Source organism: Rhopilema esculentum, chromosome 5 (genome assembly GCF_057945365.1).
Source record: "Rhopilema esculentum isolate cy_ngs chromosome 5, ASM5794536v1, whole genome shotgun sequence".
NCBI classification, from domain to species: domain Eukaryota; kingdom Metazoa; phylum Cnidaria; class Scyphozoa; order Rhizostomeae; family Rhizostomatidae; genus Rhopilema; species Rhopilema esculentum.
This window is the reverse complement of record NC_142819.1, coordinates 11,047,767-11,075,086: the sequence shown is the minus strand read 5'-3', so window position 1 is coordinate 11,075,086 and position 27,320 is coordinate 11,047,767. Positions and strand designations below refer to the sequence as shown.

Sequence of the window (27,320 nt, the reverse complement as noted above, 5' to 3'; positions counted from 1 at the left end):
ACATAGAAACCAATGAATGCTCTCTTAGCAACGATTTCAAAAAGGGCAGCCAACTACAGAAGTTCAACCCACACCTAAATGTTAGCCTTTATAAATATCTAGCGATGAGGTCCGAGACATTATCTGGGACAATAAAGAGCCCAAGGCCAAATAGCAGTGTTTCAAGTTACAATTCCGGCAGGTATGAGCCCTACCTATTTTCAACGTTTTTTTGATGGTGTAGCTTCCAGAAGTCACCTGGTGATTGTTTACTTAAAAGAGCTCGTCGAAATTCGGAAGTCGTCTTTCAAATATTTCCCGTCAAGTATGCACGATTTAGTTAACTGGATATGAATAAAATAATAACCATCTTCTAATCAACATGATACTTTTTTTGGCTAGTACCTCTTCCCTTTAATATTTTTTTAAAACAAGATTCACTAACAAGACTGTCTTGTGCATGCAAGTCGCTGTTTATTTTTCGTCTTCACTTCAACTGGGCAAACCTCCATTTCCGCTCTATATTCCGCACTTAGCATGCTGGATTCAATGTCTTGGGAACAAAGAGACATTTGGCATACCCCCCTACAATTCTTCAGGATTTCACTTTAAGATCCACTAGGACAAGGCAAGCGACAAGTCGGAGTGAAAATCAATTATTTCTAATTGCATCCAAGACCCTAGAAATATTGGCAACTGGTGACCAAATATTGTGCTAACTTTGTCCTTAGAGTTTCAATTTTTATTTATATAGATATGTAAAAAGGCATCAAGTTGACAATTGAAGCACTTAGCATTGAAAAAGTTTCTAACAAAAGATTGCTCCATGTAGATGCCACTTTATACAGTGAAAATGCAATTGATAAACCCTTTTTACACTACAACTTTTAACCTGACCCTAGGTTAATTTAATCTGGCTTAGAAATTTTGCAGTATAAACGCAGCCAGCCTAAGTTGAACCAAGATTGTACCAGTTTAGGATATTTAAAATGCAGTGTAAATGCAAACCTATGTAGAAATGCAGCGTAAACACTAGAAGACGACTTGATGTGGCACCAACACATCAAGTCAGCTTCAAAGCAAATTTATCTAGGACTGTCTCAGAAAGACAGGTATTTCAATATGAATTAAAATATTTTGACAATGAGTGAAGCAAAGGTTAAAAAAGGGACACTTGGGTGACAACAAAGTCATTGCATTAATTGAAATATAGGCGGACAAAGGGGAAAATGCCTGCCTTGAGAAGTTCACTCCCAATCACAACTTTTCATCATTGTCCTCTGCCATTTTCAAAGAAGGTGATGTGTGTTCAACCAAGGTTAAGGTTAACCCAGGTTAGGTTGAATGTTGTAAACATTGCTACAGAGTTGTGTGAAACCTTTGGTTTATCATGACAATGCCATAATGCATTTGGAACATAAAATCTCATTGAGCTGTTATTCCTGTATCAATCAATCTTGTCAGTAAAAAGCCGACAGACATGGTTAAGTTGAATACTTCAGAATGCTGCTGTTGAGCCAATAGAAAGTCTGAAAATAACTGCTCCCTTTACTCCCCTTTTCCCAAATTAAATCCTTTAGTACTTATTTGAAGCTTTTGAAATTGTCAAAAACTCAAAAACAGGGTCCAATGTTTTTAACTGCAAGTCAACACTCTGTTTGATCACCATTTTTTCAAACAATCACCATTTCACTTATTTTACATTACCTGTTACACAATTCTTAAGGTTGATTTTAAAGATTGTAAACATAACTATTGCAATTTAAATTTTATGTTTGTTGAATCTATCTTGCATTTTTTGCTGATTTTAGCTTCTATATAATCTCTGTTAGCTTGCTATTTCTCTTTTTATCATTATCTTAATAAGCTCTGGTTTTCCTGAGTGAAATATAATACAAGCTCAAGCATTGTGGAGTGTTGAGAAAAGTGGGGAAAATCTAAAAAAAGTGGGGAGGGCTAGAACTGAATAAAAAGAGCATTTACTCTGTAAAGTTTACTGGCAATTCAGAGTTGGACATTTTTCCTATCACTTCCCATTCTCAACTGAGAAAATCATTACAGCACACTTTTATTATCTATCTTTAGCTCTAGCCACATCATGCAGTTTGTGTTGTGATCCATCCCCTATAAAACTACTTTACAATGCTTATTGAGCCAACTTAAAGAAACTGTTTTCCATATGTTGCAGAAATTCAACCTCCCCTGGTCACTTTGATGCAATTTTTATTTAAATTGATCTGGTATAAGGTACAGGGCTTTCTGTTAATAACCGCATTAGAACTATAGATATATGGCATAAAGGACAATTTAGCTTAATTTCCTCCATAACAGCTTCCCTAAAAACAGAAGGATTTGGTCATCAATTGCAATAGTTATTCAGCTGTCTTCAATTAACTGGATTGCAACAGGTTAACAAAAAAACACAAATCACGCCCCCCCGTTTTTGATGGGCAAGAATGGGTTCCAGCCCCCCCCCCCCCCGTTTTTGAATAAATCACTTTTAAATAAAATAGAAAAGAGAAAACGAGAAGAGATATTGCAATAAAAAAAACATTGCAATAAATCCCTATATTTAAAAAAATAAGTCGAAGTCGGAGGGAGGGTGAGGGTGTCATAAAATAATTCCATTTTAAGAATTAATCAAACGTAACAAAAGCATGCCAAAAAATAGTAAAACGTTTTAAGTGACTGCAAGTCTACAAATGTAAGAAATATTCTGCAATTTATTTCAAGCTAATCCAAAGGGCGTGAACGCAAAAGTTTTCTGCTCGCTTCGCTTGCAAAAGTTTTCTGCTCGCTTCGCTTGCAAAAGTTTTCTGCTCGCTTCGCTCGCATGAGTTTTCTGCTCGCCTCGCTCGACGGCCTTTCCAAGCTATTGCTAGCATAACGAGTGCCCAAAAATCATAAATATCGTGAGGCATATTAGTGCGTTTTTTCTAAAGTTGGTTTTTAGTCAAATAAAGTTATCAACTCGACCCCCCCCCCCCACTTTGCATTTCTTGGCGCCGCCCCTGAATAATGAAAAAATCACACGATATCTGAATATGAAATAATTTTACTTTTATTTGTGAGCCTTCAAAATCTTGCTCTGTGCACTTTAAAAGAATAGAGAAGGAAGTAGCGCTTCATTTATGATAATCAAGCAGTGTTACAAAAAGTGTAAAAGTTCAGGCACACCTTTGTCCATCTATATGATGGGCAGATGATGTTTTCCAATGACTACCTTGTACTTGATCCTTCTGCAAAGATAGCTAGCAAACTAAACAACATAATACAACAAAACATCCCCTTTGAGAGAACAGCTCCGTCAGTCCGTCTTACAGATCTAAAACATCAACCTAAACGTGGGATTCTTCCATTGGACAACATTTACTTCAAAATCAACAATGTGCTAAAATTATAATAACAACATGTTTCGGATAATTGGCAAAGCCGGGTTGCAGTCCCATCTACCAGTTTGAGAATCTTTCTACATGAAAATGGAAAACCGTTGTTTTGTAGACAGGAGAAGTTCGTTTTCGACCTTGAGCTGGCATGGTAATATTTTAAATAGGCAAGTGGCACTGGTTTGAAAACCTTTACAGTCGTGCTCGCTTGTCTGATAGCAGTGCCGTCGAAACGAAATCCATTTGGGGGCTGCCCGTCGTATTGATTGTTATAAACCCATTTGTGGGCTGCCCAATCTTTACACTATTATAAAGAAAATATAGTATAATGTGACAATTACTGCTTCAAACGGCGTTGGATAGGCCTATTTCGATCAACAACTGGATATATTTATCTCCTAGCTCAGAGTTTTAGATTTATGTTCTGTACTCTGACGAGTGTCAGGCGTGAATTTTCAGTATGTTGCAAAATGTTGTCATGACCTGCAGATTTTCTTGCTTTCAAGCTTTCTTTGTTTGAGATAGAACGTAAAATCATGCTTGGAGAAAATAACTCTTCTTGCGATTGTCTCTTCGCCATACCTTCATACTTTAATAAAGGGTCAGTAACTGTTTCAACATGTGCAAAGTTACTACTTTTTTATTCTCAGGAACTCAAAACAGTCGCTTCTAAGGTCCTGTGACCTCAAAACGTTTGAACGGCAAACACTGATGACGCCACAAGGCTTCAAAACAGTGAAGATATACGCAGCTTCTGATGATGGAAATAATTCCATGAAGAAAGTAAGTCTTTTAAAAAAGATTTTTATTCAAAGATTTCACTCCCTCTTTGAATTGGAGCTTTTGATAACATGTGCCAGTATTTTAAACCTGCAAACAAATCTATCTGTGAAACCATTTTCAATGTGGCCACATTGTGCAGTAGCACAATAAAAACCCCAGTTTACTTTTAAGCTTCTACTTGAAAGTTGGCTTTGAAAACAGTTATTTTCAAAAATATGACCCAAAATTCTCAAAATGCATGTTTCGATGCCGTTTTGTTGATAATGTCAATTTAGTAGATTTCATCGAATTTCTTTTCAATCAAGTACAGGCAGAGGCCAAGAACAGCTATCGGCATTATGAGTTCAAAAGACGAAGATAAGCTGAAAAAGACCAGCGAGAGGTATTATCTATAAATCTTAATATTTTTACCAGACCAGTGAATGGTATGCATGTGGCGAGACCATGCATGTCACGAGACTTGTGCAAGCCACACTGTTATATGTAGATCTAAGAATCCTTAAATTGTCAATTGCATCCTTTAATTTCCAGCCGAAACAATCAAATTAAAGAACCCTTTCCTGCGATCACTACAGTTGTTTTAAAAATCTTAAGAATCTTGTAAGCAACATTGACAATTTGCTCAGTTTTACAAAATCGATTTCCTTTTCTTCATATCATTTACCTTCTCTCTTCATGCATAGAGTTCTTCAGCGAGCTTCAAGTGCCAACATTCTTCGTTCCCAAACAAACAACCATTCTCAATTGGATGAAATCCGCCCCAAAACTGGTAAAGTTTTCATTGAAATTTCTTTGAATACCTCTTAACAAAATTATGCGTAAATATGCGCTAAAATCTATTTTAATTACAATCGAATTGATGTATATGTCTGTGTAAGTGTATTCATCGGAAACGAGTATCTGCTTCAATAACATTTCCTTTATCTTCGGCTAATGCTTTATTACATTTAAAAATGCAAGTAAAAATGAGCCTCAAGTTTTCAAAAGGAAATGTTAGTAATGCTTGGTAAGGATTTTAATTCAAATTTTTTGCTATTAATTTCATTTCATTATAGCAATGTCAAGATCATCAAGCGCCAGTTCAAGTCAAAGCTCAAGTAGCAGGCAAGTGATTTACAACAATCGCCACTCCATGTGCACTCCACCTAACCTCTATTTACACGACGACCTTCGATTGACAGCACGAAGTCAACGGCCAATTTCGGCCCCAAGAGAATGCGATGAATGCAGTTCGGTCGAGCGTTACAACACTGTTCAAAGGAGACGACGCGCTAAATCAGCTGATGCCGTAGAACGATTTGGAACACGCGTCGAGTGCCCAAAATTTGTACGTGGAAATCCTTTTTTGACAAACGACGAGCTAGATGCTGGACAAAAACAGTACATATGGGGAATGGCTCGGGTTTACTCAGTGGACAAATTGAAGTCACTGCGACAGAGACATTACCAGTCAATTCTGAATTACGAATACATCAAAAGAGTGATGACGAAAGGAGTTGAAGAGAAAGACAGAGTAAAGCTTGGGAAAGAATATGCAGAGTACCAGAAGGTGATCAACAGGTTTGGCAAGGTAAAGATGGTTCCTATCTATCAAAGGTTGCGTGGCCTTTTTCCGTGAGCCTTAATGCTTATCTCAGTGGTACCCTGGTCATTTGAGCATGCAAACGAGGGTTAAGCGTTTCAGCATGCCATCAAGTACACCTTCGTGCATGGATACAAAACTTGAATTTTTTCCCGTTTTTATTCGCTGTTGTTTTATTATCAGCCACATAAATTCTTAAAAATCTTCGTGGAGGAGTAATTTTTGTTCTTATTTGACAAAGCCTTTCTTTCCTAACTTCTTTACAATAAAATACTCTTTGAACATTTATTACAGGACCCGGCTAGGCTGAAAAGTGTGCAGTTTCCCTCACGATACGCTGCTCCGCATTGCCATGCTAAAAAGCACCGCGTAACTGGGTGGACAACGGAATTTACTGACGTCAGTACACAAAGCACAGAAAGCGAAGAGAACATTGATGAAGATTCGTTTATTTATTCAGACGACGGGAGTGGAGCAACCGCGGATGAAAGCCAAGCAATGGGTGAAGAGAAACTTTATCCAGAAACACATCGCGGGAAGGAAAGACCAAAGTCCTCCAAATACCGCATTAGGTTAGCAGTTCTTTGTAGTGTCGTAGCAGTTAAACAAAAGCTTAACAATTTTTAAGACTTGTTTTATGTTTGATTCAAATTTGTGGAACCCATTGTTGAAAAGTCGACAAGTCTTTTGCACTATTTCTTAATTGATTTGTTTAGAGACTTAGTCTTGTTTGAAGTTGCTTCAGCATTTTATCTCACTTCCATATTTTTATTCATTTCAAACAGAAAGCCCGCACCGTCACCAAATAATCAAAAAACCTCGATGGTAACAGAAAATATGCAAATTGAAGGTAGAGGCAATTCAATTTTTGACATTCTGCAAAATAAATGGAATGAATCTTCTTATTCTTTTTTTGTGTCTGAGCATAAATCGATGGACTACAGAATTCTAATAAACTGGGCAAATTTTTTTGTTACCTGCGCATTTCTTGGAACAGTAATGATATCTTGCTTGATAGATAGATATAAACACAATCTTGTTTCTTGGAACTCACTTTCTTTTGGGACAGGCTATAAACATATGTAAGACGCCGTTAAGTCCAAATTGGTGAGAGTACCTCAGCATTACTTTGCTTTTCGGACGTGACTAATTCCCATGAGGCTTTTATTTCAATAGAGCATATCCAGCATCTTTATTTTGTGCCAGTTACTAGAATGTCCCGTTTCAAGCCTGTAAAGTCCCACAATTTAATCGGAAATTACTTCGGAACTATCTGTCCTTTTGTTGTTATTTTGAATTGCAGGCATCGAATCTTTCGCCAACTAATAAGCTCATCTCAACAACTCTACTTCCCATTTAGTTTCTATTACAGTTTATCTTGTTTTTATTCTAGAAACATTATCAAGAGAAGTAAATGACAAACTTATAATCAGCCATCAAGACGAAAATTTCATCTGAAGAACAGCGACAGATTGTTTTGCAGATCCAGAGAATATTATAGAAACCGTGAAGTCTAGTGAATCTTGAACAGATGCTCAAGGTATAAATAATTGCTAATTATATTCTTGTAGAATGTTATTTCAGAATTACCAAGTAGAATTATCTGAGAGGCAGAATAACGGTAATATAGTACTGATTCGGAGTCGCTGTAGAAAAACCTTTTTCTATGTGCGAAAAGGTGATTAAAAAGTGTCAGTTATGGCTAAAACTATTTTCGTAAAATTGATTCTGTAGATAGAAAATTTATTCAACGATTAAAGAATTATTCAACGATTAGTATTAGATATTGAATCGTGAAAGTTTGATCTTTGCCTTCTTCCTCTGGCACAAAAGCTTTATATTTAACTCTGACTACAAACCAAGTCAAAGCAAAATTGGATGTGCAGAAATCAGACAAACAGATACAATTTTTTTTCTGTTTAAGGGACATTGTATTTCTAACTGGGAAAACATTACCTAAACTTTACACGCTTTAGTTAACAAATTCAACGGGAATTCCTAAGCAGAAGCTCCATATTTTGTTCTTTTGCGATCATTCCAATCTCTGTTAGAGTTATTGTCATTTTTTCGCTTGAAACCTTGATTGCCTTGATTCCCAAAGCGTGGTTTTGAGTGAAATGTCCCAGACCCCCTTGAGTTCCAGCTGTTACCGCCTCCATTTGCATACCCGTAGCTGTCTGGTTTTCGGTCTTCTAATTCTGGCAGGCTTGTTGGTATCTCTAGCGTGGCATAGTGGCGCTCTTTCCAGTTGTCCTAAATAATAAAATCTCGAGAAATGATTAAATCTGCAAGATTTAATCAGTGCAATTGTTGACTAAAGGGAGGAAAGGACCTTGCATGGTTCCTTGTTCATTCTGGATTGCAGTATCAAGATTCTAAGAGCTGCTAAGGGATTTTTGTCATTCAAGAAATAGATGGCTGAGAAGTGAACTTCATTTGAGTTCTGAACTTCATATAAGGACGGCAGGAAAGGTGATTTTTCTTATAGGAAGTCCCAAATAATTTGAAAAAAGACATGAGTTTCACAAGAATGAATAAAAATTCTTGCAAGAAAAAACTTTCCAATTTTGAATAAATAAAAATTCTTAAAAGAAAAAACTTCACAATTCAGAATAAAAGCATTACGAACAGTTTCTGATAACTTCTTAAACTCAGTTTTGTATTCATTTGTCTCCTGCATGGTTTAACAACATAACTTTATGCATATTTGAGAAAGCAGAATTTCCAAACCACAAATGCTAAACTATTTCTACAGGAAAGTCTATGAAAAAAAAACAATCTGATGGACACAAAGATTAGCGTTTCTGGGCGGAGACAAAATAAAAAAAAAACTGGTCAAAAGTGCAGATGCTTTGGCAGCATGAAAAGTTCGTCTTGGGAAACAGAGGCTGATGATGTCTACATGAAAATGCAATAAGACTAAACGCAATTGGTAATGTGATCAAGTAACGACTCATACTTGTCAAGTAACAGTACTCGTTATTTGCACAAAAAATTTCAAAACCAAAACTGATTAAATATTCAAATACAGACCATGTTTTATCCGCCTTTATCAAACAAAAACTAGTTTTGGAATTAAAGAAGTTACGATAGAGAGCAACAACAGCCCAACCGAGTTTAGTGGTTGCAGAATGAAGGTTTTTATATCTCCTGGCGGACTGGTTTGGCTTTTCTGGATACAAATAAAACCCACGTGTGTTATGAAGGTCAAAAAGATAATCCTTGGAAGGAGCGAAAGTTTAGAGCAGACATATTGAATGTATCTGAAGAATCATCGTCTTAAACAATGAAAAACTGAAGTTTCGAATTAACCTTGAAAAGTAAAAATAGCAACGCATGAAAAGAGCCTAGTGAGATAAATTAGTGAAAAAATCTTTGAATTCTGAAACGAGGCCTTTGGCTTCCATACGGCAAAGAATGTTGAGGTATTCACTGTGAAGGAGCAGTCAAAACAACTTAAAAGATGGCGCAATCCTTGAATGAGATTGATGCGGAGCAATCCAGCAGGTCAAGGCGAAAGAAGAAAAACTTGTTAATGGAACAATCGATAACACAGTGAAATGCAATAAAAGCACTGGTAACAAAGGGAGAACACCAAAGATAAAAAACAATGCACCAAATGTCAAACCTATGAAAATGTGTGCAAATATTGTCAGAAATTTAAACAAAATGAGAATTTGAGTGTCTAGAGTAAAGAATTGGCTGGAGCCTGTCAATCTGAAGCCGGTCACTGAGGAAGAGATGTTAACTGATCCATGAGAAGTCAAGCTGCATAACAAAGTAACGAAAATTTTAAGCGAACTGGTCAATTCAATATAAAAAGGTACGGTTTAAATTACAGTGAATTCGAGTGAACAAATTTGCTTAGAAATATGAACAAAATATGAGCGGATGTGATCAAATTTATGAAGAAATATTCAAATTTGGTTAGAAAAGATTTGGAGGTTAGAATGAACTTTAAAGGATATTTTTATTAGTTCTCGGATCGATAGCTGATGCAGTTCGTCTAACCGACAAAAGATATACATCACCAAAATGCTATTTGGTGTATAGAACAGGACTTCGAGTTTCTACTTGCTACTTCGTTGCAGGACTAAGTTGCTACTTCGAGTTTCACGCTTAATGTGATCGTCAGGCAACTCCTAATGAACAGTTGCCTGATGTTAGAACCGTCCAGTTCTATACACCAAAAAGCGTGTACTACACAAAACGTCTATACTGCATCGAGCCGTTTATGACAGACCGGTGAACAGTAGCTAATTTTTATTGCATCACCAAAACTAAACAATACAAATAACAAACGTTGTTCGATGGGATTCATAAATGCTTCATGTTGGTAACAATTACGGTTAGTTTTCTGCTGTAGGATGGAAGGCCCTCGTTTTTCTTTCGGGAAATCAGAACCAAACTTCAGCGTTAATTAACAAAACAAGCTTATACGATTGGCAACACAGCGTTTTGAAAACCACAAAGCAAAACTTCTTCTGTATTAAAAAGTCTCGTGCACGTCAAAATCTGATGTTTAAGTGAAGCACCTGGACGAAGGACGCAAGACGAGCATTTTAGTGAATGACTAAAGAACCTCGACGAAAGACGCATGAGATGCCTGACAAGTCTATGAATTTATAACATAAATTATCATCAGTTTGTTATAGGCAGCCCAAGAACAAAGAGCAGAAACAGGTTTCTTGAAAAAAGGCATTTGATCCATTAAATATCTGGAGTGATAAAGTTGTAAGGCCGGATTCCACCCGAAGCAATAAAACACAGTTCTTATTGGGTCTAACTGGAAATGAAATTGTAAGCAACCAGCGAAATTGAATCTCGCTCAACAGCCATTATTTGCTTGCAAGACAGAGAGCTAGCTGAAAATCATAAGCGGAGAAACTGGAGGAAAAATACGCACTGCAGAAGCATGAAAGGGAAAGACTGTATGACGATGTACCCTTGCAGTTCGTGTGTCAGCCACTCGCATCTGAAGGTATTGTCCACCTTCAACACGATAACCGGGATCATCAATATTTCCATTAACACTTTTCTCATTTATGGCTTATGGAAACTTGACCTTCTGAAAACAATATCTTACAAGTTTATATTTTATCTATGTATTTCAGACTGTTGCGTTGGATTATTCACGCAACCTAGCCTGACTATGTTGCTCCTCAGCAAGGGGGAAGAGAACCTCTGCCCCGTTGAATTAACAGCACAGTCACTGCAAACGGCCTTCTGTCAGTTCTCTGTGATCATGATTCTAATTATCACCATGGACAGATTCATGCACATGAACTATTTGACAAGGTACAACATATACATGACAAAAAAACGGGCCGGCATTCTGGTAGCGGTGAATGTACTGACTTGTGTAATGATTGTAGCGCTAAGCATTACGGCATCATTAAACAACTTTTATTTCACTGTGCACACAGCCACACTGGCCATCAATGCATCCATAATCATAGTTATCTTTGCTGTCTACTCAAAGACATACTTTGCCATTCGCAAACGCGTCGCAGGTATCCATTTTGCGAAAACTAACCCCCCTGTGATTGCTGCCGGTACATTTGTCGTCACCCAGGACCCAGATACATCCTTGAAGACCACGAAAAACGCAAGGAAACGGCAAAAACATCATCTTCACTTTGCAAAGGGGATGATTTTCGTTTTGATTACACTCGCGATTTGCTACTTGCCGTACTTTACCGTCGTAACACTGATATCGTGCTTGCGACATCAAAGTAAGGACTACGCAGACGACGGAGGCCCGAAAACACTGGTCCTTTTTTGGTCTCTTCAGCTTGTCTACGTAAACTCGGTGTTGAATGCTGGGATTGTTATCTTATCGAGCAGGCAGCTGCGCAGATTCACCCTAGATTTCATACAACGAAAGTGCACCCAAGGTTGCGTTGTCAACCGGATCGACGCACAAACGAAACATATGAGCAAGAGACGACCGAAGTCGCATTCCTTTTAACTTTATTTTTCTGATAGTGGTGGTATGATAGTGGTGGTTTAAAAGTTCGAAAACTGTCGTCCGAACCCAATGTCGGAACCAAGATCGCTAACGTTGTCCTTTGGCGATGAATGTCATTTCTGTGTAGCACTACTTTCGCGGTATGCTTGTTGCAAAAATGCATTTATAAAAGAACAAGGATCTTAACTCAAGAACGACATTTATTACATCATTTTAGCTGGTTTTAGCTGGTCATTTTAGGGCATTAAGTTTGCTCTGGCTGTATTCCCTGGGTCCAAATGTAAACTAATTGATTATTCTAGTCACTTTTAAGAGTTTCCTTTGACATATGTGCCGACACGCGAAATTTTCTCATAAAAAGGTACTTATCTTTTGCAGTATCTCTCAACGACTGTTTTCCGAAAGATAGTCCATGAAAAGCACTTTACAGTTTTAGCGATCACAATTTTGATCCGAGCCCACCTGCCTGGCATACATCATTAACTTTTATTATTAGAAAAGATATCTCTGCGCTGCGATAAACCTAGTCCCAATCATGATATGCAGTAACTGTAGAGCAGATCATTTTCGGAAATAGCGTAAAATACTTTTCACTAAAACTTTGATTAAATAATAAACAAATTTCAGATACGCCTGGACGTTATCAAAATAACAGACGCATTATACTTGCGAGGACTGGAACCTAGCGAAATATCAGAGACGTCAAACGACGTTTTGAGAAAGAACAGTTTCTTGTTTGAAGACAGGGTCTCGTTGTGAAGCATAGAAATTGCAATGTCGCTCTGTAATCCTTGTGTTTATATATATACATAATAAAAGTTTGTGTATTAAGGGCACTTTTCTCTAGTGTCTGGATGTAAATTACACTTCAGAAAAGGCAGTTCTGCGAATCTAGCCAACAGCGATCATTGGAAATTGCTAAATGTTGCACACAAAAATCATTTTGGAATCGTGCTTCAATCTCTTTGATGAAAACGGATATTTGTATTGAAAAATTGATTTCCTTCAAACCAATAAAACTATTACCACTAAAAATGGAAAATCTTAACTTGAAAGTTTCTACAAACCTTGAACGTATCTTTAAGCGCGTCTGGGACATCAAATACCGCGGCCTAAAATAGGAAGGAAAAAATTTAATGGATTATCGTCACAAATAAATTTTTTTTGTTCAAACCACACATCTAAGTGAAACTAAGGACAGATGGTGTAATGAATTCGTGATATGACAAGTGCAAAGCAAATCAGGGCTTGCGAAAAACCTCGAGCAATTAATGTTTAATGTGTCAAATGGCTCGTACCAGCTTGTCCTTGCACAATTTCATTCCACGAATTTGATCGACGTCTTTGCTGGAAAAATCGTCATTCAACATTTTCCAAATGAGGCCAGTGCCTCGCAGTTGCCAGTTCTGACGTATTAGGAAAGTAGTGTAGCCAGCTTGCGAAGAAAGCAAAGAGCGTGTTTTGATTTCCGTAGTCCCAGATAACAGTGCCAATGCCTTTGACAATACCTTGACGGCATCGTTCGTTTCGAGCAAATCCTTTGCCGTCGACTCAAAGAGGCTTGCCATCTCCGTTGATACTGTCCCTAGTGATCTAGAACATAATGGCCACGATAAGGTAACACAACACAATACAGCACAGTACAATACACCACAATACAAAATCATTAAGTACAATGAAAGGTAAAACAATACCATACAATGCAACACTATACAATACCATACAATACTAATTCTTGGATGAATAAAAAGACTAAAATCAAATAAAACGGATTGAACAACTGAAACTAGTCAGACATTCTTCACGGTGGTCCCAGGCCCATTTACGAAAAACTAACACTTTAGGCTTTCGCTTTATATTGCTTCGTTATGAAAACAAATACAATTGAAAACGCATCAGAAATGAAACCTGCTTACAAAAAATACGAAAACACATATTTTGAAACCGCCATATTTTGAAACCGCCATATTTTGAAAACGCCATATTTTGAAAACGCCATTTTGCCGCATTGAATTTGCATTCGAATACAAACAGATGTGACCTTTTTTATTTAAATATATTTATACACAAATCAGACCTTCAGCAAATAAAAATCTAGGCAAATTAAAAATAAATCTATATAATTAAGAATCTAATTACAGTGATAACAAGCCTAACGATTAAAGATTATAAGATCTACAAATCTTATCTACCTATTGCTGTTCTTCCAGGAAGTTGTGTTTAGCGTCAGCTCTTTAGATATGTTTTAAGTTGTTTTTTGAAACGATCTAATTTCAGCAGGTGTACCATTCCAAGATTTGAATATACAAACTTCAATTTTTTTGAATTAGCAAGCATTAGCATTGGCAGTATTCTTAAAATCGCAGTTTGTATCACCAACAAGAATAATTTTATTTCCATCCTCACCTAAGTCCCCGAGAGCTTCTCTAAGGTTTTCAAATGCTGCATCATCAGCCCCGGATGTTATGGGTTGATACCAGCAGACAAGGAAAAAAGCCCTTCCATTTTCTTGCTTAATCTCTGGGGACAGTAGCTCTAGCTTATTGCTATTTTGTTTGATTTTGGGCACAGGTAGGGTATCTTTAACGTAAATTGCTACCCCTTCTCCATTTACATTCCGGTCGTTACGAAATATCTTACTGACTTAACAGAAAAATGTCTACTTAACAGACGCTTTTCGAAAACGGATCCAAAAGCGAATGGATCAATGCAAATTCTAAATACCGCGAGCGTAGCGATAAACTAGCCATCGCATCAGAGATGAAATTGCTTATAACTTTCTGACTAGAGTAGAGGTATTTCTTTCTCACGCTTCAAGTGTTCAGTACTTCGGCTAACAAGCTTTCGTTACTAGCTGAACCTTTAAGGCGTTATCAGAATAAACAGAACTACAGTAATTATAATAATGACAGCTCACCTGGTAGCATCTTTGGCGGAGGCTTTTATGATATCTGAAGGCTGCGGGGCACCAATACGCATGAATTTTATTCCCTACAGACAAAATTTGTACAGACAGTCAGTAAAGCCCGGCCAAACTACACTAAATTTCCTCCAATACCGTAAGGCGTCGACGGGGGCAAATTTAGCAAAACATATTTTGGGTTGGAGGCTTTTTTGAGGGGGGGGGCTTATTCGTAGGTGGGGGCTTTTGCTTCTATTTGAAGCTTCTCAGTATGCTTAGGGGCATTTTCGAGGGGGCGGGGTTGGGGACTTACAGTACACGTACATTGGACAAACGTAGTAAGGCTAATGTTGATGAGGGTCTAAACACACCTTGTATACGAGATGAAGATATGACTTTTCATAGCAAATGACATGTAGGTTTGAGTTTCGTAAACCCAAGTGTTGTCTATGCTCGTTTGTGACCTTTACCTTGAACGCGTACACTTTATGGACTTTTTAAAAAGCTTTCTCCGAAAATGTAAACATCGATAAGAGCTTCACGCGCCTAAGATTTCAACAAACACAAAATTTTAATGAATCTGCTGCTTTAAATGCAACGATTTTTATTTCATTTTCCGAAATAGCTTGCTTAAATTACGACGCCTTTTTTCTCAAATAACAAGGACATCCAGGGGAGATAAACTCTTTCTAAGGTTAAAGCCTTCCTGAGCCTGTTCACTGCTTTGCAAAAATTAAATTATTTCTTATGGTTTTACATATGCAATTATTCAAAAAAAGTTTACGGCGTTTCGGCATTGAAAATGCAACAAACTATACATTCGTGATTACGTCATAGCTATCAGATTGCAGCAGCTGTATGTTAGAAAAATTTGAGAATCTGGTAGACAAAGTGAGTACGTTTATATGCATATTCTAATCGAAGGTCAAGCGTAATTTTAAAAGTTGCAAAGAAACCGAAATATTATGGACCGAGCAATAGGAGTTATGATATGAAGCATTCGCACTTAAGCTTTCTACTTACCGCTTGTTTCTCGACAGCCTGCAGCAAATATTCCTGATTCGGTTTATAAAACACAATACAAACTCCAGTTCGTCCGGCTCGCCCAGTGCGTCCGGATCTATGAATGTACGAGTCGATATCCTGTAGAAAAACAAACATATAAAAGAAATGCCACGATGAACAACAAAAGTTGTGCCTGTTGTATTGAGGAATTAAACTAACCATGTTCTGAATGAAACCACGATTTGCTGGTTGTCTACAAGGTTTATTCTATGATTTCATTCCCAACACCTTCTAGAAGCAAGACCCCAGGTATCGGTAACATTTCTCATTTTCAAAGCTTTTCTGCTTATTACATTACTAACTCACCGACTTGAAATAGCAAAATCACAAGAAAATGAACCCGGAAACAGAAACTTGTGTTAGGTTTTTGCCTTCACGAGTCCAGAAGAACGGGCAAGCAATAGAAAATATGACACCAAATGTGGTAAACATACCGCAGGCGGTTCAGTTTGAATAACAAGATCCACTTCTGGAATGTCAAGACCGCGAGATGCTACGTCTGTGGCAACCAGAACACGAATCTTTCCTTCGCGAAAACTGCTCAGAGTTATTTCCCTTTGAGCCTGGTTTATGTCTCCGTGCAGAACCTGTGTCTCTTGTTTTAAAACCGAGTTTAGTGCCAGTTCATTTGCTTCCTTTTTGGTCGATGTGAAAATCATTGCACGGCCATGGGCACCACTGTAAACCTGAGACAAGGAAAACATACAAACTTGTTGTGCAAGGCAATAAACAAAATAGATACACACAGAGCCCCAATTTTTCTTAGTTCTGTATGATTCGAGCTAGCTTAATATACGTATAAAATACGATTCTGCTCACAGAAAAGACAACACCCTTAACGATTCTATAAATACCATATTTAAATTTTCAAGCAATCGTAAAGTATTCTTAGAAATAATTCCACTTATATTAAAACTATGTCACGGCGACGTTTGAGTAAAATCTTTAGATGGACTTAATAGAAACAACTTGGCATAACAAATGTGAATTTGTGAAGCATTACCTGTACAATATCGGCAATGGTTGCAGCCCTCTCGTGGTATGGGCATCGAAGTGCTTTATGCTGTTACGGCAAAAAACTTACATCAAAACAAGATTCGCCCAGAAAACACTGGATATGAATTAGCATCTTCAAACATCAAAACAATATTGATGCCAGGAATAACCTGAAACGCAGTGACAGAATTTAATTCCGTCAAGTTTATTGAGCCCACACTTTAAAGCATTGGTTACATATGACATCATTGAAAGGTTATTCCATGTCAGATTGTCAACCACACTCTAAGATTTTGTTGAATTTAACACTAGAGTTCAGGCGTTCCAGATGCATGGCCAGCTAAAAATCGGTCTATTTTGGAGTTTTGTACACGCTAAATTTTCACCAGCAGTAATTGGTCAGTTTCAAAGTGATGTATTTGACATGCATTACATGCATTCACCCATACATCTTTCCCTCCCCCGAAATTTGTAGCCTTGATCAAGAACGATTAATACACGATCCACAGCTGATTCAAAAGAATTTCCGGAGAATATGATACTAAACAGCAACAACCACAGACCCATACCTCAACTCCGCACGCCGTTTGATCGCCTTCCTCACCAACAAGATCAACAAGTTTCTTGTCCTCACCCATATACTTTTTGCTCGCCTTACTTACCCAGGTCGGCACCGTTGCAGAAAACAATAGTGTTTGGGGTTTGCCTGAACAAAAAAATGATGTGAAATGTTGCGTCATCGAGAATCGCTGCTGAAAGGTCACGGAATCATGGTTTAGCGCTTCAAATCGACTTGCTTGGCTAACGCATATTCGCTAATTATACGCTAGGAAAAGTTTTCATAAATTCTATGAACCAATTTATTTCAAACAACAATGGCTTTATAAGCATTTGGTACCGCAAAATATCAAAATAGCACAGAAGAGCGGAAACATATCATATCATTCTAAAGTATTTTTCGTCTGACATCCTTTTAAAGTATAAAAGTTTGATAATGTTTAAAGGAAAGCAGAAAATTTATATCCAGATGCAGATTGAAAATAACGTGAGAGGAAGGATAGGGCCAATCAAACGGGCTTTTTTCTCTGAAACTCGAAGTAGCAATCTAGAATCGTCTCGTTTTTATACACCAAATAGCTCTGCCTATACGGCATCACGCATTTTATAACAGACTGATAAACAGTAGTCTTCGTCAGTATGATGTAATATGTTCTTGCTCTTCCGTACTTCTTTCAAACGATAGCTATCTCATATTTTATCCTGGTTCACAATGAAAAAAGCAAAGGCCATTTGAAGATAAACAGTATCTGCACACAAAAAACTGACGCAAAACCTATGAACTGTATATCTGAAAAACAGGAAAAATAGGATAGAAAAAGAAACCCTGGAAGGACAATACCAAACAATGACAAAAACGTGCCATATGCTTTTGGAGTAAATCAGTGGGTGTTTTTGGAGTATTTAGTAAAATATTTCAATTTTTACACTAAATCAAGCAATGACGCAAAGTACTACTGACTTTTAAGTTATTAGTTCTGCAGATAAATAGAAATGGTTTTTGCTTTTTTACAACAAAACACTAATCGCTATATCACTTAATGCAACCATACTAGGAGGGCAAAAAATTTTCATTACTAATTGTTCTTTTCAAACTCTTTATTCAATGTACAAATAGCAATCTTTAACGCATAAATACCTTGAGTGTAGGCGTTTTTTAGGATTTCATCTACTTTTTCTTGAAAGCCCATTTCCAACATGCGGTCAGCTTCATCTAAGACAACGTGTCTGAAAAGCGAAGACGCTAAGTTGAGAAAAGGTTAATTTTTGAATTGTGTATCAGTTAACAGTATTATATGATGAATACTGGAAACATGTCTCAAAGACATTGTCTAATTGAAACGCAAAGATTCAAAACCTTGCGAAGGGTATTTACATGAAAATTCCAACATTGTGTGAGTAAAGTTTTCAATGTGTGACACAAGCATTCAATAAAAAAGGCTCCTAAGTTTAAAAAAAATGTTGCATAGATTACAAAGAAGAATGCCGCAAGACTGCAAAAAATGATTGCCAAAAAGGCGAGGAGCAAGCTTCATAAGAAAAGTACAAAAAAGAGCATTGGAAAAGAGTTTTTGAAACTATCGATGGCATCCCTAAACAAGCTTAATATTAACAGTTACACAACAAATTGATTTCAGACATCACTGTTTGCTGCACATGAGACATGCGAAGGACCTTTGATATTGCGAGCTCGTTTCTAGCAAAGATGGTAGCAACAACTATTAATTGCGTATAAGACTTTGCGATCGAAAAGTTCAAACTAACGTTAAGCCACTTACTTCAGTTTCGACAAGTCCAAGTTTCCTCTTTCCATGTGATCGAAAATTCGCCCTGGAGTTCCCACCAAAATATCCAGTCCATTTCGAAATGCAGCCTCTGAAAGTAGCAGATATATATATTCCATTCAAATCTAATTTTCATAGAACAATGTTTCAAACTATCTAGTCATTAAATCCATGCTAAATTGTTTAAAGAATGCCAAAAAATATCTGGAAGTTGGTCGAAAACGACCTAAAATATTTCTTGCTTCAAGAAGAAGTTTACAGGAAAACATAGCAAATAGATCTTGGGAAGGATGATATAAACAGAAACAGAAACGAGAAGATTAAAGTGATGTTTAAAGAATCAAAAGTGAGAGCAATAGAAAAAATAGAATAAAAGTGAATAGATTTTCACATTGATTTTAAAATCTTATTTCTAATTCTTGGTTGACTGCAAAATCAAAACAGGTTCAGCTTTGACCTTTTTTTTGTTTAGAATATTTATAAAGTAAACATATTGTTAGTGAACAACTACTGACTATATATTTACTTTGTAACCTTATATTAATGCTTTCATATCCAGCAACAGCGTGAAACTGAAAAGCTCTGCTTTTTGCAAGGCCCAAAGAAGGATTTTTCCCTATTAAATTACACTTGCTTTCAATTCACATAACATAATTCAACTGAAATGAAACAGTCTTCGTTTACCTTGAGAATCATATGATACACCTCCATAAACACAGACTGTTGACAACTTCTTGCTTTTTATCAGCTCAAATTCTTTTAATATCTGAATTAGAAAAACAAAATGCTATTAAAGACAAAAAAGGCCCTGAACACAAGTACAGAAATATAAGAAATATAAGCCATTAAAGAAAAAGCATAAAGAGAATTTACTTGAATTTCCATAAAACAGGTTTGCTCACCTGATTTGCCAGCTCCCTTGTTGGTGCTAATGTCAAGACCTATGAAGGATTTGAAGGATTAACATGCATTCCAAATTGAAATTCAAAGAAAGAAAAAATATCAGAAGCACAAAATTGACTCTCATTTACAAGAAAGTTATCAACACAAATAAGTCCAGATCGCAAAACAGATGGAGAATAACTATGCTTAAACTTTGAAAGTAAAGTGCAAGATACATCATGTTTTAAAAATTGAAATAGAAAATGCAGTTTGTACCATAGGTGGTCTTCCTTTGTCTTTAACTTGCTTTATTTCTCTAAGCTTTTCACAAAGAGGCAATGCGAAGGAAAGCTACCAAAGGAAACAGAGCATATAACATTTTCAAACTCTAAAAAATACCAAACTCTAAAAACATTATTCAACATGTTTCACAGGGATGGCACAATTCGACTTTCCCTCATTCACTGATCAGTTCCTTTCATCATTTTTACTGAATGAGCTGAAATTTTACTGCCAAAACTACCTTGGCAACTTAGGTACCATGAAAACAGATTTGCAAAGTGACAAAAAACAGTAAATAGTATTATAAAATAAACATGATGAGTATGATGATGGAGATTATAATAATCAAAAGGATGAGGATAATCAAACCATGACAATATGCCACAACCTGGCTTTGGCTATTTTGCGACTCAACCTGCCTATTTCTATTTCTATTGATGATATAGACTGCAACCAACTCAGGTTTTCATGAATGTGTTTGGTTAGTACTTTGTAATGGTAAATAAAAACCTATGTTTAAGATACACTTGAATAAATTATGTAATCAACCTTTGAAAGAAAATGGCATGAAGTGATAAAAAGTTATAAGGAGGTAAAAATGCAATAAAAAGAAGAGCAGTGTTTTATAAACAACACTCACCGTTTTTCCTGTGCCCGTTTCTAAAAATTAATAATGGTGATTAAAAACCACTGTAACGTTTATCATTATCAGTAAGATAATCATGAAGGAATGGATTTATGCAAAGATACCTTGCCTCCATAGATTAGGTGCATGGGATATAATGGGAGTAATGTATGAGTCAGGGAAGAAAGAGGAAGACGACCTTAGTTATATGAAGAAAACAAGAAACACAGTAAAAGTGAGCAAAAAAGGACAATAAATAAACTATATACTGTATTGTTATGTTTACTGCACTCTCGCGGAAAATATGACAAGCAAAAAGGCCATAAAGAAAAAGGTCTTAAATCTTCCCAAACTATTTTGATAGCAACTCAAAAATAAGGGTAAATGACTTCTTGACTTGACTTCTTCCTAACAATGCAGGAAATACACAGTTTTCAACATTACTTCCGTTGTTGCATAAAATCAGCTCTTCTTTGACAAATGCCTAATATAAAACTTCAAGCAAGTGCAAGAGGTCTTCAGATTTCCAAACTGAAAGACCCTAGACTTTAATTGGAATAGATATACAATGACTATTGGAGTGCAAGGCAAATTTAAACAATGAAACAAAATAGCATAAAGTCTGAAATACATGATCAATTTTTATCAGTTTTTAACTGACAGTTTTCAGTTTTCAGTCAAAAACTGATTGTGTATTCAGCAAAAACTGTCAAAAAACTGACAAACTATTGATCTTCAGTTTTTGATTGAAAAGGTTAAACATGTCCAACTATGTCAGCTTTTAACTGATGGGATTTTTATTCATTCCTACAGACTCTACTGTTTTAAGCTGGTGCCACTCTAATACCCTAGTGCAAGATAGTCAAAATGAGGAAAAGTTACAAAAATAGAAGAATTAATATATGCATGGTAGCACGGAAAATCAAACGTCAGACTCAAAGTAGTTTCGAAATACGAATAGTTTAACGATATATCTTTTCTTTTTCAGTATTTTTGCCTTTACTTGATGACCAAAGCTGCAGCAAAAATATCCACAGTCTTTCACATTAAAGTTTCATATCAAAACAGAGTGAGCTGTCAGTTAAAAAGTGGAGAACACTGAACATGTATTTAGGACATCAGTTTTGAGAGACCAAAAGCTGCCTGTCAAAAACTGATCATGTATGAAGGACGTTAGTTTTTTAAAATTGAAAAATGTCAGTCAAAAAACTGATGAAAACTGATCGTGTATCAGGCTTAAGACTTACTTGCTCTAGCAATAATATCACAGCCGTCATAAACATAATCATAGGTTTTAGCTTGAATAGGAAACAGATGTGTGATTCCTCTTTCTGGAAAGAAAATGTTAAATGTGTGATTACTTCATCATGGTAAATGTAAGTGTCTCAAAATTAATATGCAACAAGACACAAAATACAAAATGTCATAAACATAAAAATTTAGGATAGATTAATGGTATAGATACTTTCCTCTTCACAAGGTTTTGTAGACATACTATTCAAGAACAACAGTCTTTTTACAATACTGTGGATAACACTGATATTACTGTGAAAAAATAATCACTTCTTCTAGATTAACATAAATAATCACTTCTTTTAGATTAACATAAATAATCACACTTTTAGATAAACTAAAAATTGGTTCAAGACTTTTATCAAGTAATCAACATCTTTTCAAGAAACTTAATAATCTAATTAAAACACCAATGTATTTGTTGAAATTCCTTTGTGGCTGTTTTCTATTTCTTATTGTTTCCATTTCTTTTTAAGTTATGTACCATCTGGATTAATGGGATGCTTTTTGCCTCCAACTCAACAGCAAATAAATTTGAGCTTTCTATATTTTGTTTTACTGACAATAAAATACATGACAATGTAAAGCAAGTTGTGTTGCCTAATTTCATTTTCTGTCCAATTTTATCAAGAAAATTCATTAGCAAATACATTTTTATAAGCAAAACTGACCAACAGAAAATAATGTGTACAAACCCTGAAGTTTCTTTACGGTTTTTGAAGATATTCTGAAATTACTGAAGTCTCCGTTTCCCTTTGGTTCCTTTGGTTCACATGTTCCATCATCTTTTCCATTCTACAACAAAGAAGTGCAAATTGAGCCATCATTCAGCTTCAGCAATTAAACATTTTAAGATTTTGCTGCCTGTTTGGCTCCAACAGTTGCTGTGGCAAAAATGTAGGCCACAAAGAAATGATCTTTTCAAATCTGCTTGCATTGTAGACAGAAAGAGTTTGTTTTGTCACTTGGATTTTTAACTAAGTGGGGGTTAGCAGTCACTGATAAATCAAAAATCAAAAAAATCCTGTCCAACACTCCTTTCTTCTCCTCACATTACTTTTGATCCACACCTTGATATAAATTTTCTGCCTACCTTGATCATTATCCTGTTTTTATACTCTAAAGAGAGTATGACGAACAGTACTTCATGCTATGTTTCCACTATTTTTTGCCATCTTCAAACATATATTTGTTCACTTCTGCCACTTCTTTTTGGCATACTTTAATGCATAATGTATATTTAGAATTATGATGCAGATTTATGCTTTTTGTGCACTTAGATTATCTGCACTTCGGTTGAGTGAAAGACCCTTTGCAGCACAAAAACTTGTTTGGTTTTTTAGATTAATCAGCATTCTTAAACTTAACTATCAAAATTAAGGATGGTGCAGGCCTGGCCGTTGGTATTTTCAAGGGTTAGTTGTGAATTGCAAGCTAAATGAGTAACAAATAGAATGTACCTTAAAGGCAATCAAAAGATGGCTTAAGCCCTTGTAGTATCTGTTGACTGCCTTAAAAGTGCCTATGAAATTAAATTAGACAAGTTTAGATAAAGGCACACTTTTTATAAGCAAAATTTGCTGATTTGAATGATATATGGTAAGAGGTAATTTTTTTACGCAGAGACGTCTAAAAATTTAGATTGGATATCCAATATTCACGTTTTCGACTGTGACAAAGCATTGTGTTATCTGTGGCTTCACAAAATTTTCAAACACGGAAGATAATGGCCTTTAGTTAACTAAGCAAAATGGAGGTTGCTATTAGAACTACAGTTAAAATAGTCGAAGGGGGCAATTTTAGGTCAGGGTATAGTGCATCAAACTGTCCATTTTTGCAAAGTTCATACTGTTGTACAAAGTACAATTGAAATGCAAAATTTAAGTAAAGACAAGCCATAACAGTATGTTTGAGTAAAGACAAGCCAAAAAATTAGTTTGTCTACTTGTAAACATGGTTTACATTAAGAAGACAGTTTTGTGTGTATTTCTATTCTAAAAAAATGACAAAAGAGATCTCTAGTTTTTGCAAAATGGCAACGTTTTTGTAGAAACACAGATTTATTGAGTAGGTTCCAACAAAACTCATCTTTATTCAAAAAGATAAAGAGCAGTACAATGCTATTTTAAGAGTAATCGAAGACTAAGTTATAACTGAAATACAATACTTTTCTATAAGAACTGAAGGCCGATTTTGAGTACTTCAGCTCCTTAATGATATAGCAAGTTCCAATACTCATTCTTTCTTAAGAGTTTCTTAATCTGAAAACAGCACGAAAGAGCAAAAAAATAACATGATAAAGATTTGTGGATAACATACACATAAACCTCAAAGCATAAAGGGAAACAGAAATGTGGATCAAAAGTAACGAGAGTGTTCAGAAAGGGTGAATGATTGGTTCTTAAACACAAACTTCGTACTTGGCAGTGTCATGTAACAATTCTCATTCTTGCTATCTTACGCTATCTGTTGTTCCTTTCCTGCACACTCATTTCCTATTCCATTGCTAGTTTTAACAGGTATTACTATAGTTGATTAACATTTGATGTCAAACAAAACGGAAATTTCCTTTTTATAAAGATATTAATAAAAACCATATATCTCATTATTTGACACGACGTTATTTATGAATACCATGATATATGACGAATACCATGTAATAGTACTGAGACCGAATGGATTAAATGAGAGCATTGTTATAAACAACTGTGCTGGCGGAAAAAAGCCCTTGCAAAACTTTTTTGCTTGGGGTTTGGCGACACGGGCTGTAGCCATCATCTTCGGGAATGGCCTGTAGTACTAAAGTACGACTGAGATGCGATAACACTGCCTTTAAAGGTCTGGAGCAAAGTACTCCAGTCTAAAAATAGAAAAAAGGGGGCAATTTTAAGTTAGATTCTATATCCAATATTTTGTGCCAACTTTAAAGAAAAAAAGAAAAAAAAGTGGTATGGTGTGTTTATTGTGAAGAGGGAACCATCTGCAAACCTTGTGACGTCACTGATTCTTATGCTTTGTCACTCGCACTCATTGTTTTTAAAAACCCAAAAACAAATTTTCCTGTGCAAATTTCGTTTTATATTGCAACAACACATAGAAGTTTCAATTTCTTTCAGAAAAACTATGTGCTAAAATTTCATTTCATAGTCATTTTGAATAGTTTTGAAGTCAAAGAGTATTTTCTTACTTCTTTCAATTTATAGAGTATTATCTTACATCTTTCAATTTAACCATTACTCAGGAATCCCCGTTGCACAAATGATTTAAAAGAACGACTCTCTCAGTTTTGTGTAAAGCTTGCATAACAAAAAGATAACTATTCTCTAACATGACAATCTTTTGTTGTACAGAATTTAAACATGGCTTTGAAAAAAGAAAACATTTTGAATCAAACTCAAGCTTTTGTCTGACACACTTCATGGTATAAACGCCAGAACATAGATAAAATACACATACCCAGTTGTGGATGGAACTGCTAGATGGAACAACGTACAGGCTCTACCAATTATCTGAAACATTTTGCCATCACATTTTTTTGCACAATCTGGGTTTTCCAGTAAATGCTGCTCGATAGTGGAATTGCCTGTTTTAGTGGTTGTTTTTTATCTGCAAGACTGAGTAGGCTGTTCTCTTTGAGGGAGAGTTCTGTTTTTAATACTGGAAGGGATCTGCGGTTTTATTTTATCCCCCAATTAACTATTCTTACCAATTTCTTTGACTTTCCTACCAAGAATTTGCCTCTTTTCATGAGATTGAAAGGTTTTAACCTCTGCAAATGTACTTTTCACTTCACTATTTTTTTTCAAATAGATTGAAGTCTGTGACTATCATTACAAAAACCAACCGACAGATAAACAATTAACTGCAAAAATGCAATGGCGGAAGAAATTGCTTTTACAAAATAAATCAATTAACCCTTGTAAGTTTTTTAGGGTTCTGTGAATACAAAAGGTCAAATCAATGGAAATTTTAAGGGGAGCGATGTTTCGGCCATGTTCTGTTGAAGTGGCTGTGCCACAAGGGACATCCCGCGTGGCAACACGTCTTTGGATAAAGGATGATGATGCAAAAAAAGCTACTTTTATAGCCTTGATACGGCAACACAAAGGAAGCAGTTAACAGAAATGGGTCGAAATGACACCAATAAACATACCTTACCAAGTGCAAATTAAGAGGGAAAACATTTTTTAAAGTTTGCAGGACAATTTTGGAGTGATCATTTTGTTGCAAGGGAAGTGCGGAGGCAAGCGCAAGCTATTGCTAGCCTCAAAACAGCCAGGCCTGATCATGATTTACAATCAAAAGATCCAAACCAGTGGAAAACATTAGACACACTATCATAATTGAATAGGACATGTGGAAAAAAGCTTGTTTAGGTCTTTTGAGTGGTATTCCCTTTTTTGATATAGTCTCATGATTGAAGTATACAGAAAGTGAATATGAGCAAAAATCAAAGTCTGTCAACCTCGAAAATTCACAGAAGAAGGCAGATAAGAATTTCCCCTTAGGACTCCACCTGTACTTTTTCAATAGGCAAGCATCTCCATTGATTGGGCAACCTTATAGTTCTTGGCTTAGAGTTTTGATCCATGTTTTTATACTATTTGCTTCACATTTCAAAATATTTCAAAGCCATTTTTATTTGTTTTACTACAAAAAAAATTGTTTGACATCTTGAATGACAACTCATGTTTGACATCATGTTTGACAACTCATCACAATCAACATTATAAGAGAATGTCAAGAAGTTATGTTGTTTTTTTGTTCTAACATGCGAAGATCAAAACTCCAAGATGATGTAACTTCACATTTTCATTAAAACTACACAATATCATTCAAATAACGTAAAAGCACATTTCAATCAAACGGACAATCTAGACTAGACCATACTTTGAAGCTAAATTGGCTAAAATAAAAGAGTTTATTGCTGATTATTCCCTTGAAATCTTGTATGCAATAGTTTACAACAAGCAAACTTTTAGGCCTTCGTGACGAAATTTTAACTAAATCCGATTATATTGTAAAAAATCTACTCACCATTTCTTCACTGGCAACTTTGCTTGACTCGCTTATTATATCTGAAGACTTTGGCTTACTCTGCAGTCTCATATTCTTCAATGATGGCAGAACATTGACGGGGTTTCGACACAGCCTGTTCCTTGTCCAGGCCAAAAGCGTGGACATAACTGAAAAGAGCGAGTTGACCGTGACAGCGTGACGTAATAACTGACA

At 36.0% G+C, this 27,320-nt stretch overlaps 2 protein-coding genes across 2 annotated transcripts; one reads left to right on the top strand and one right to left on the bottom strand.

The window, feature by feature from the left end:
* Positions 1-10: 10 nt before the first annotated feature.
* Positions 11-7,517, top strand: LOC135689752 (uncharacterized). The gene is made up of 8 exons (XM_065207084.2): positions 11-181; positions 4,016-4,148; positions 4,454-4,530; positions 4,832-4,917; positions 5,204-5,718; positions 6,025-6,302; positions 6,516-6,580; positions 7,124-7,517. The coding sequence occupies exons 1-8, from the start codon at positions 105-107 to the stop codon at positions 7,186-7,188; spliced, it is 1,296 nt and encodes a 431-aa protein (XP_065063156.2). The 5' UTR covers positions 11-104; the 3' UTR covers positions 7,189-7,517.
* A 211-nt stretch (positions 7,518-7,728) lies between these two features.
* Positions 7,729-27,300, bottom strand: LOC135689750 (nucleolar RNA helicase 2). Its single transcript, XM_065207083.2, has 17 exons — positions 27,126-27,300; positions 22,784-22,883; positions 22,043-22,126; positions 20,811-20,830; positions 20,165-20,239; positions 19,909-19,947; positions 19,691-19,772; positions 19,001-19,097; positions 18,361-18,449; positions 17,234-17,370; positions 16,672-16,731; positions 16,103-16,354; positions 15,627-15,746; positions 14,619-14,692; positions 13,000-13,294; positions 12,769-12,813; positions 7,729-7,983 (listed from the first exon to the last, which is right to left on the bottom strand). The coding sequence occupies exons 1-17, from the start codon at positions 27,270-27,272 to the stop codon at positions 7,729-7,731; spliced, it is 1,971 nt and encodes a 656-aa protein (XP_065063155.1). The 5' UTR covers positions 27,273-27,300.
* Between the last annotated feature and the right edge of the window lie 20 nt (positions 27,301-27,320).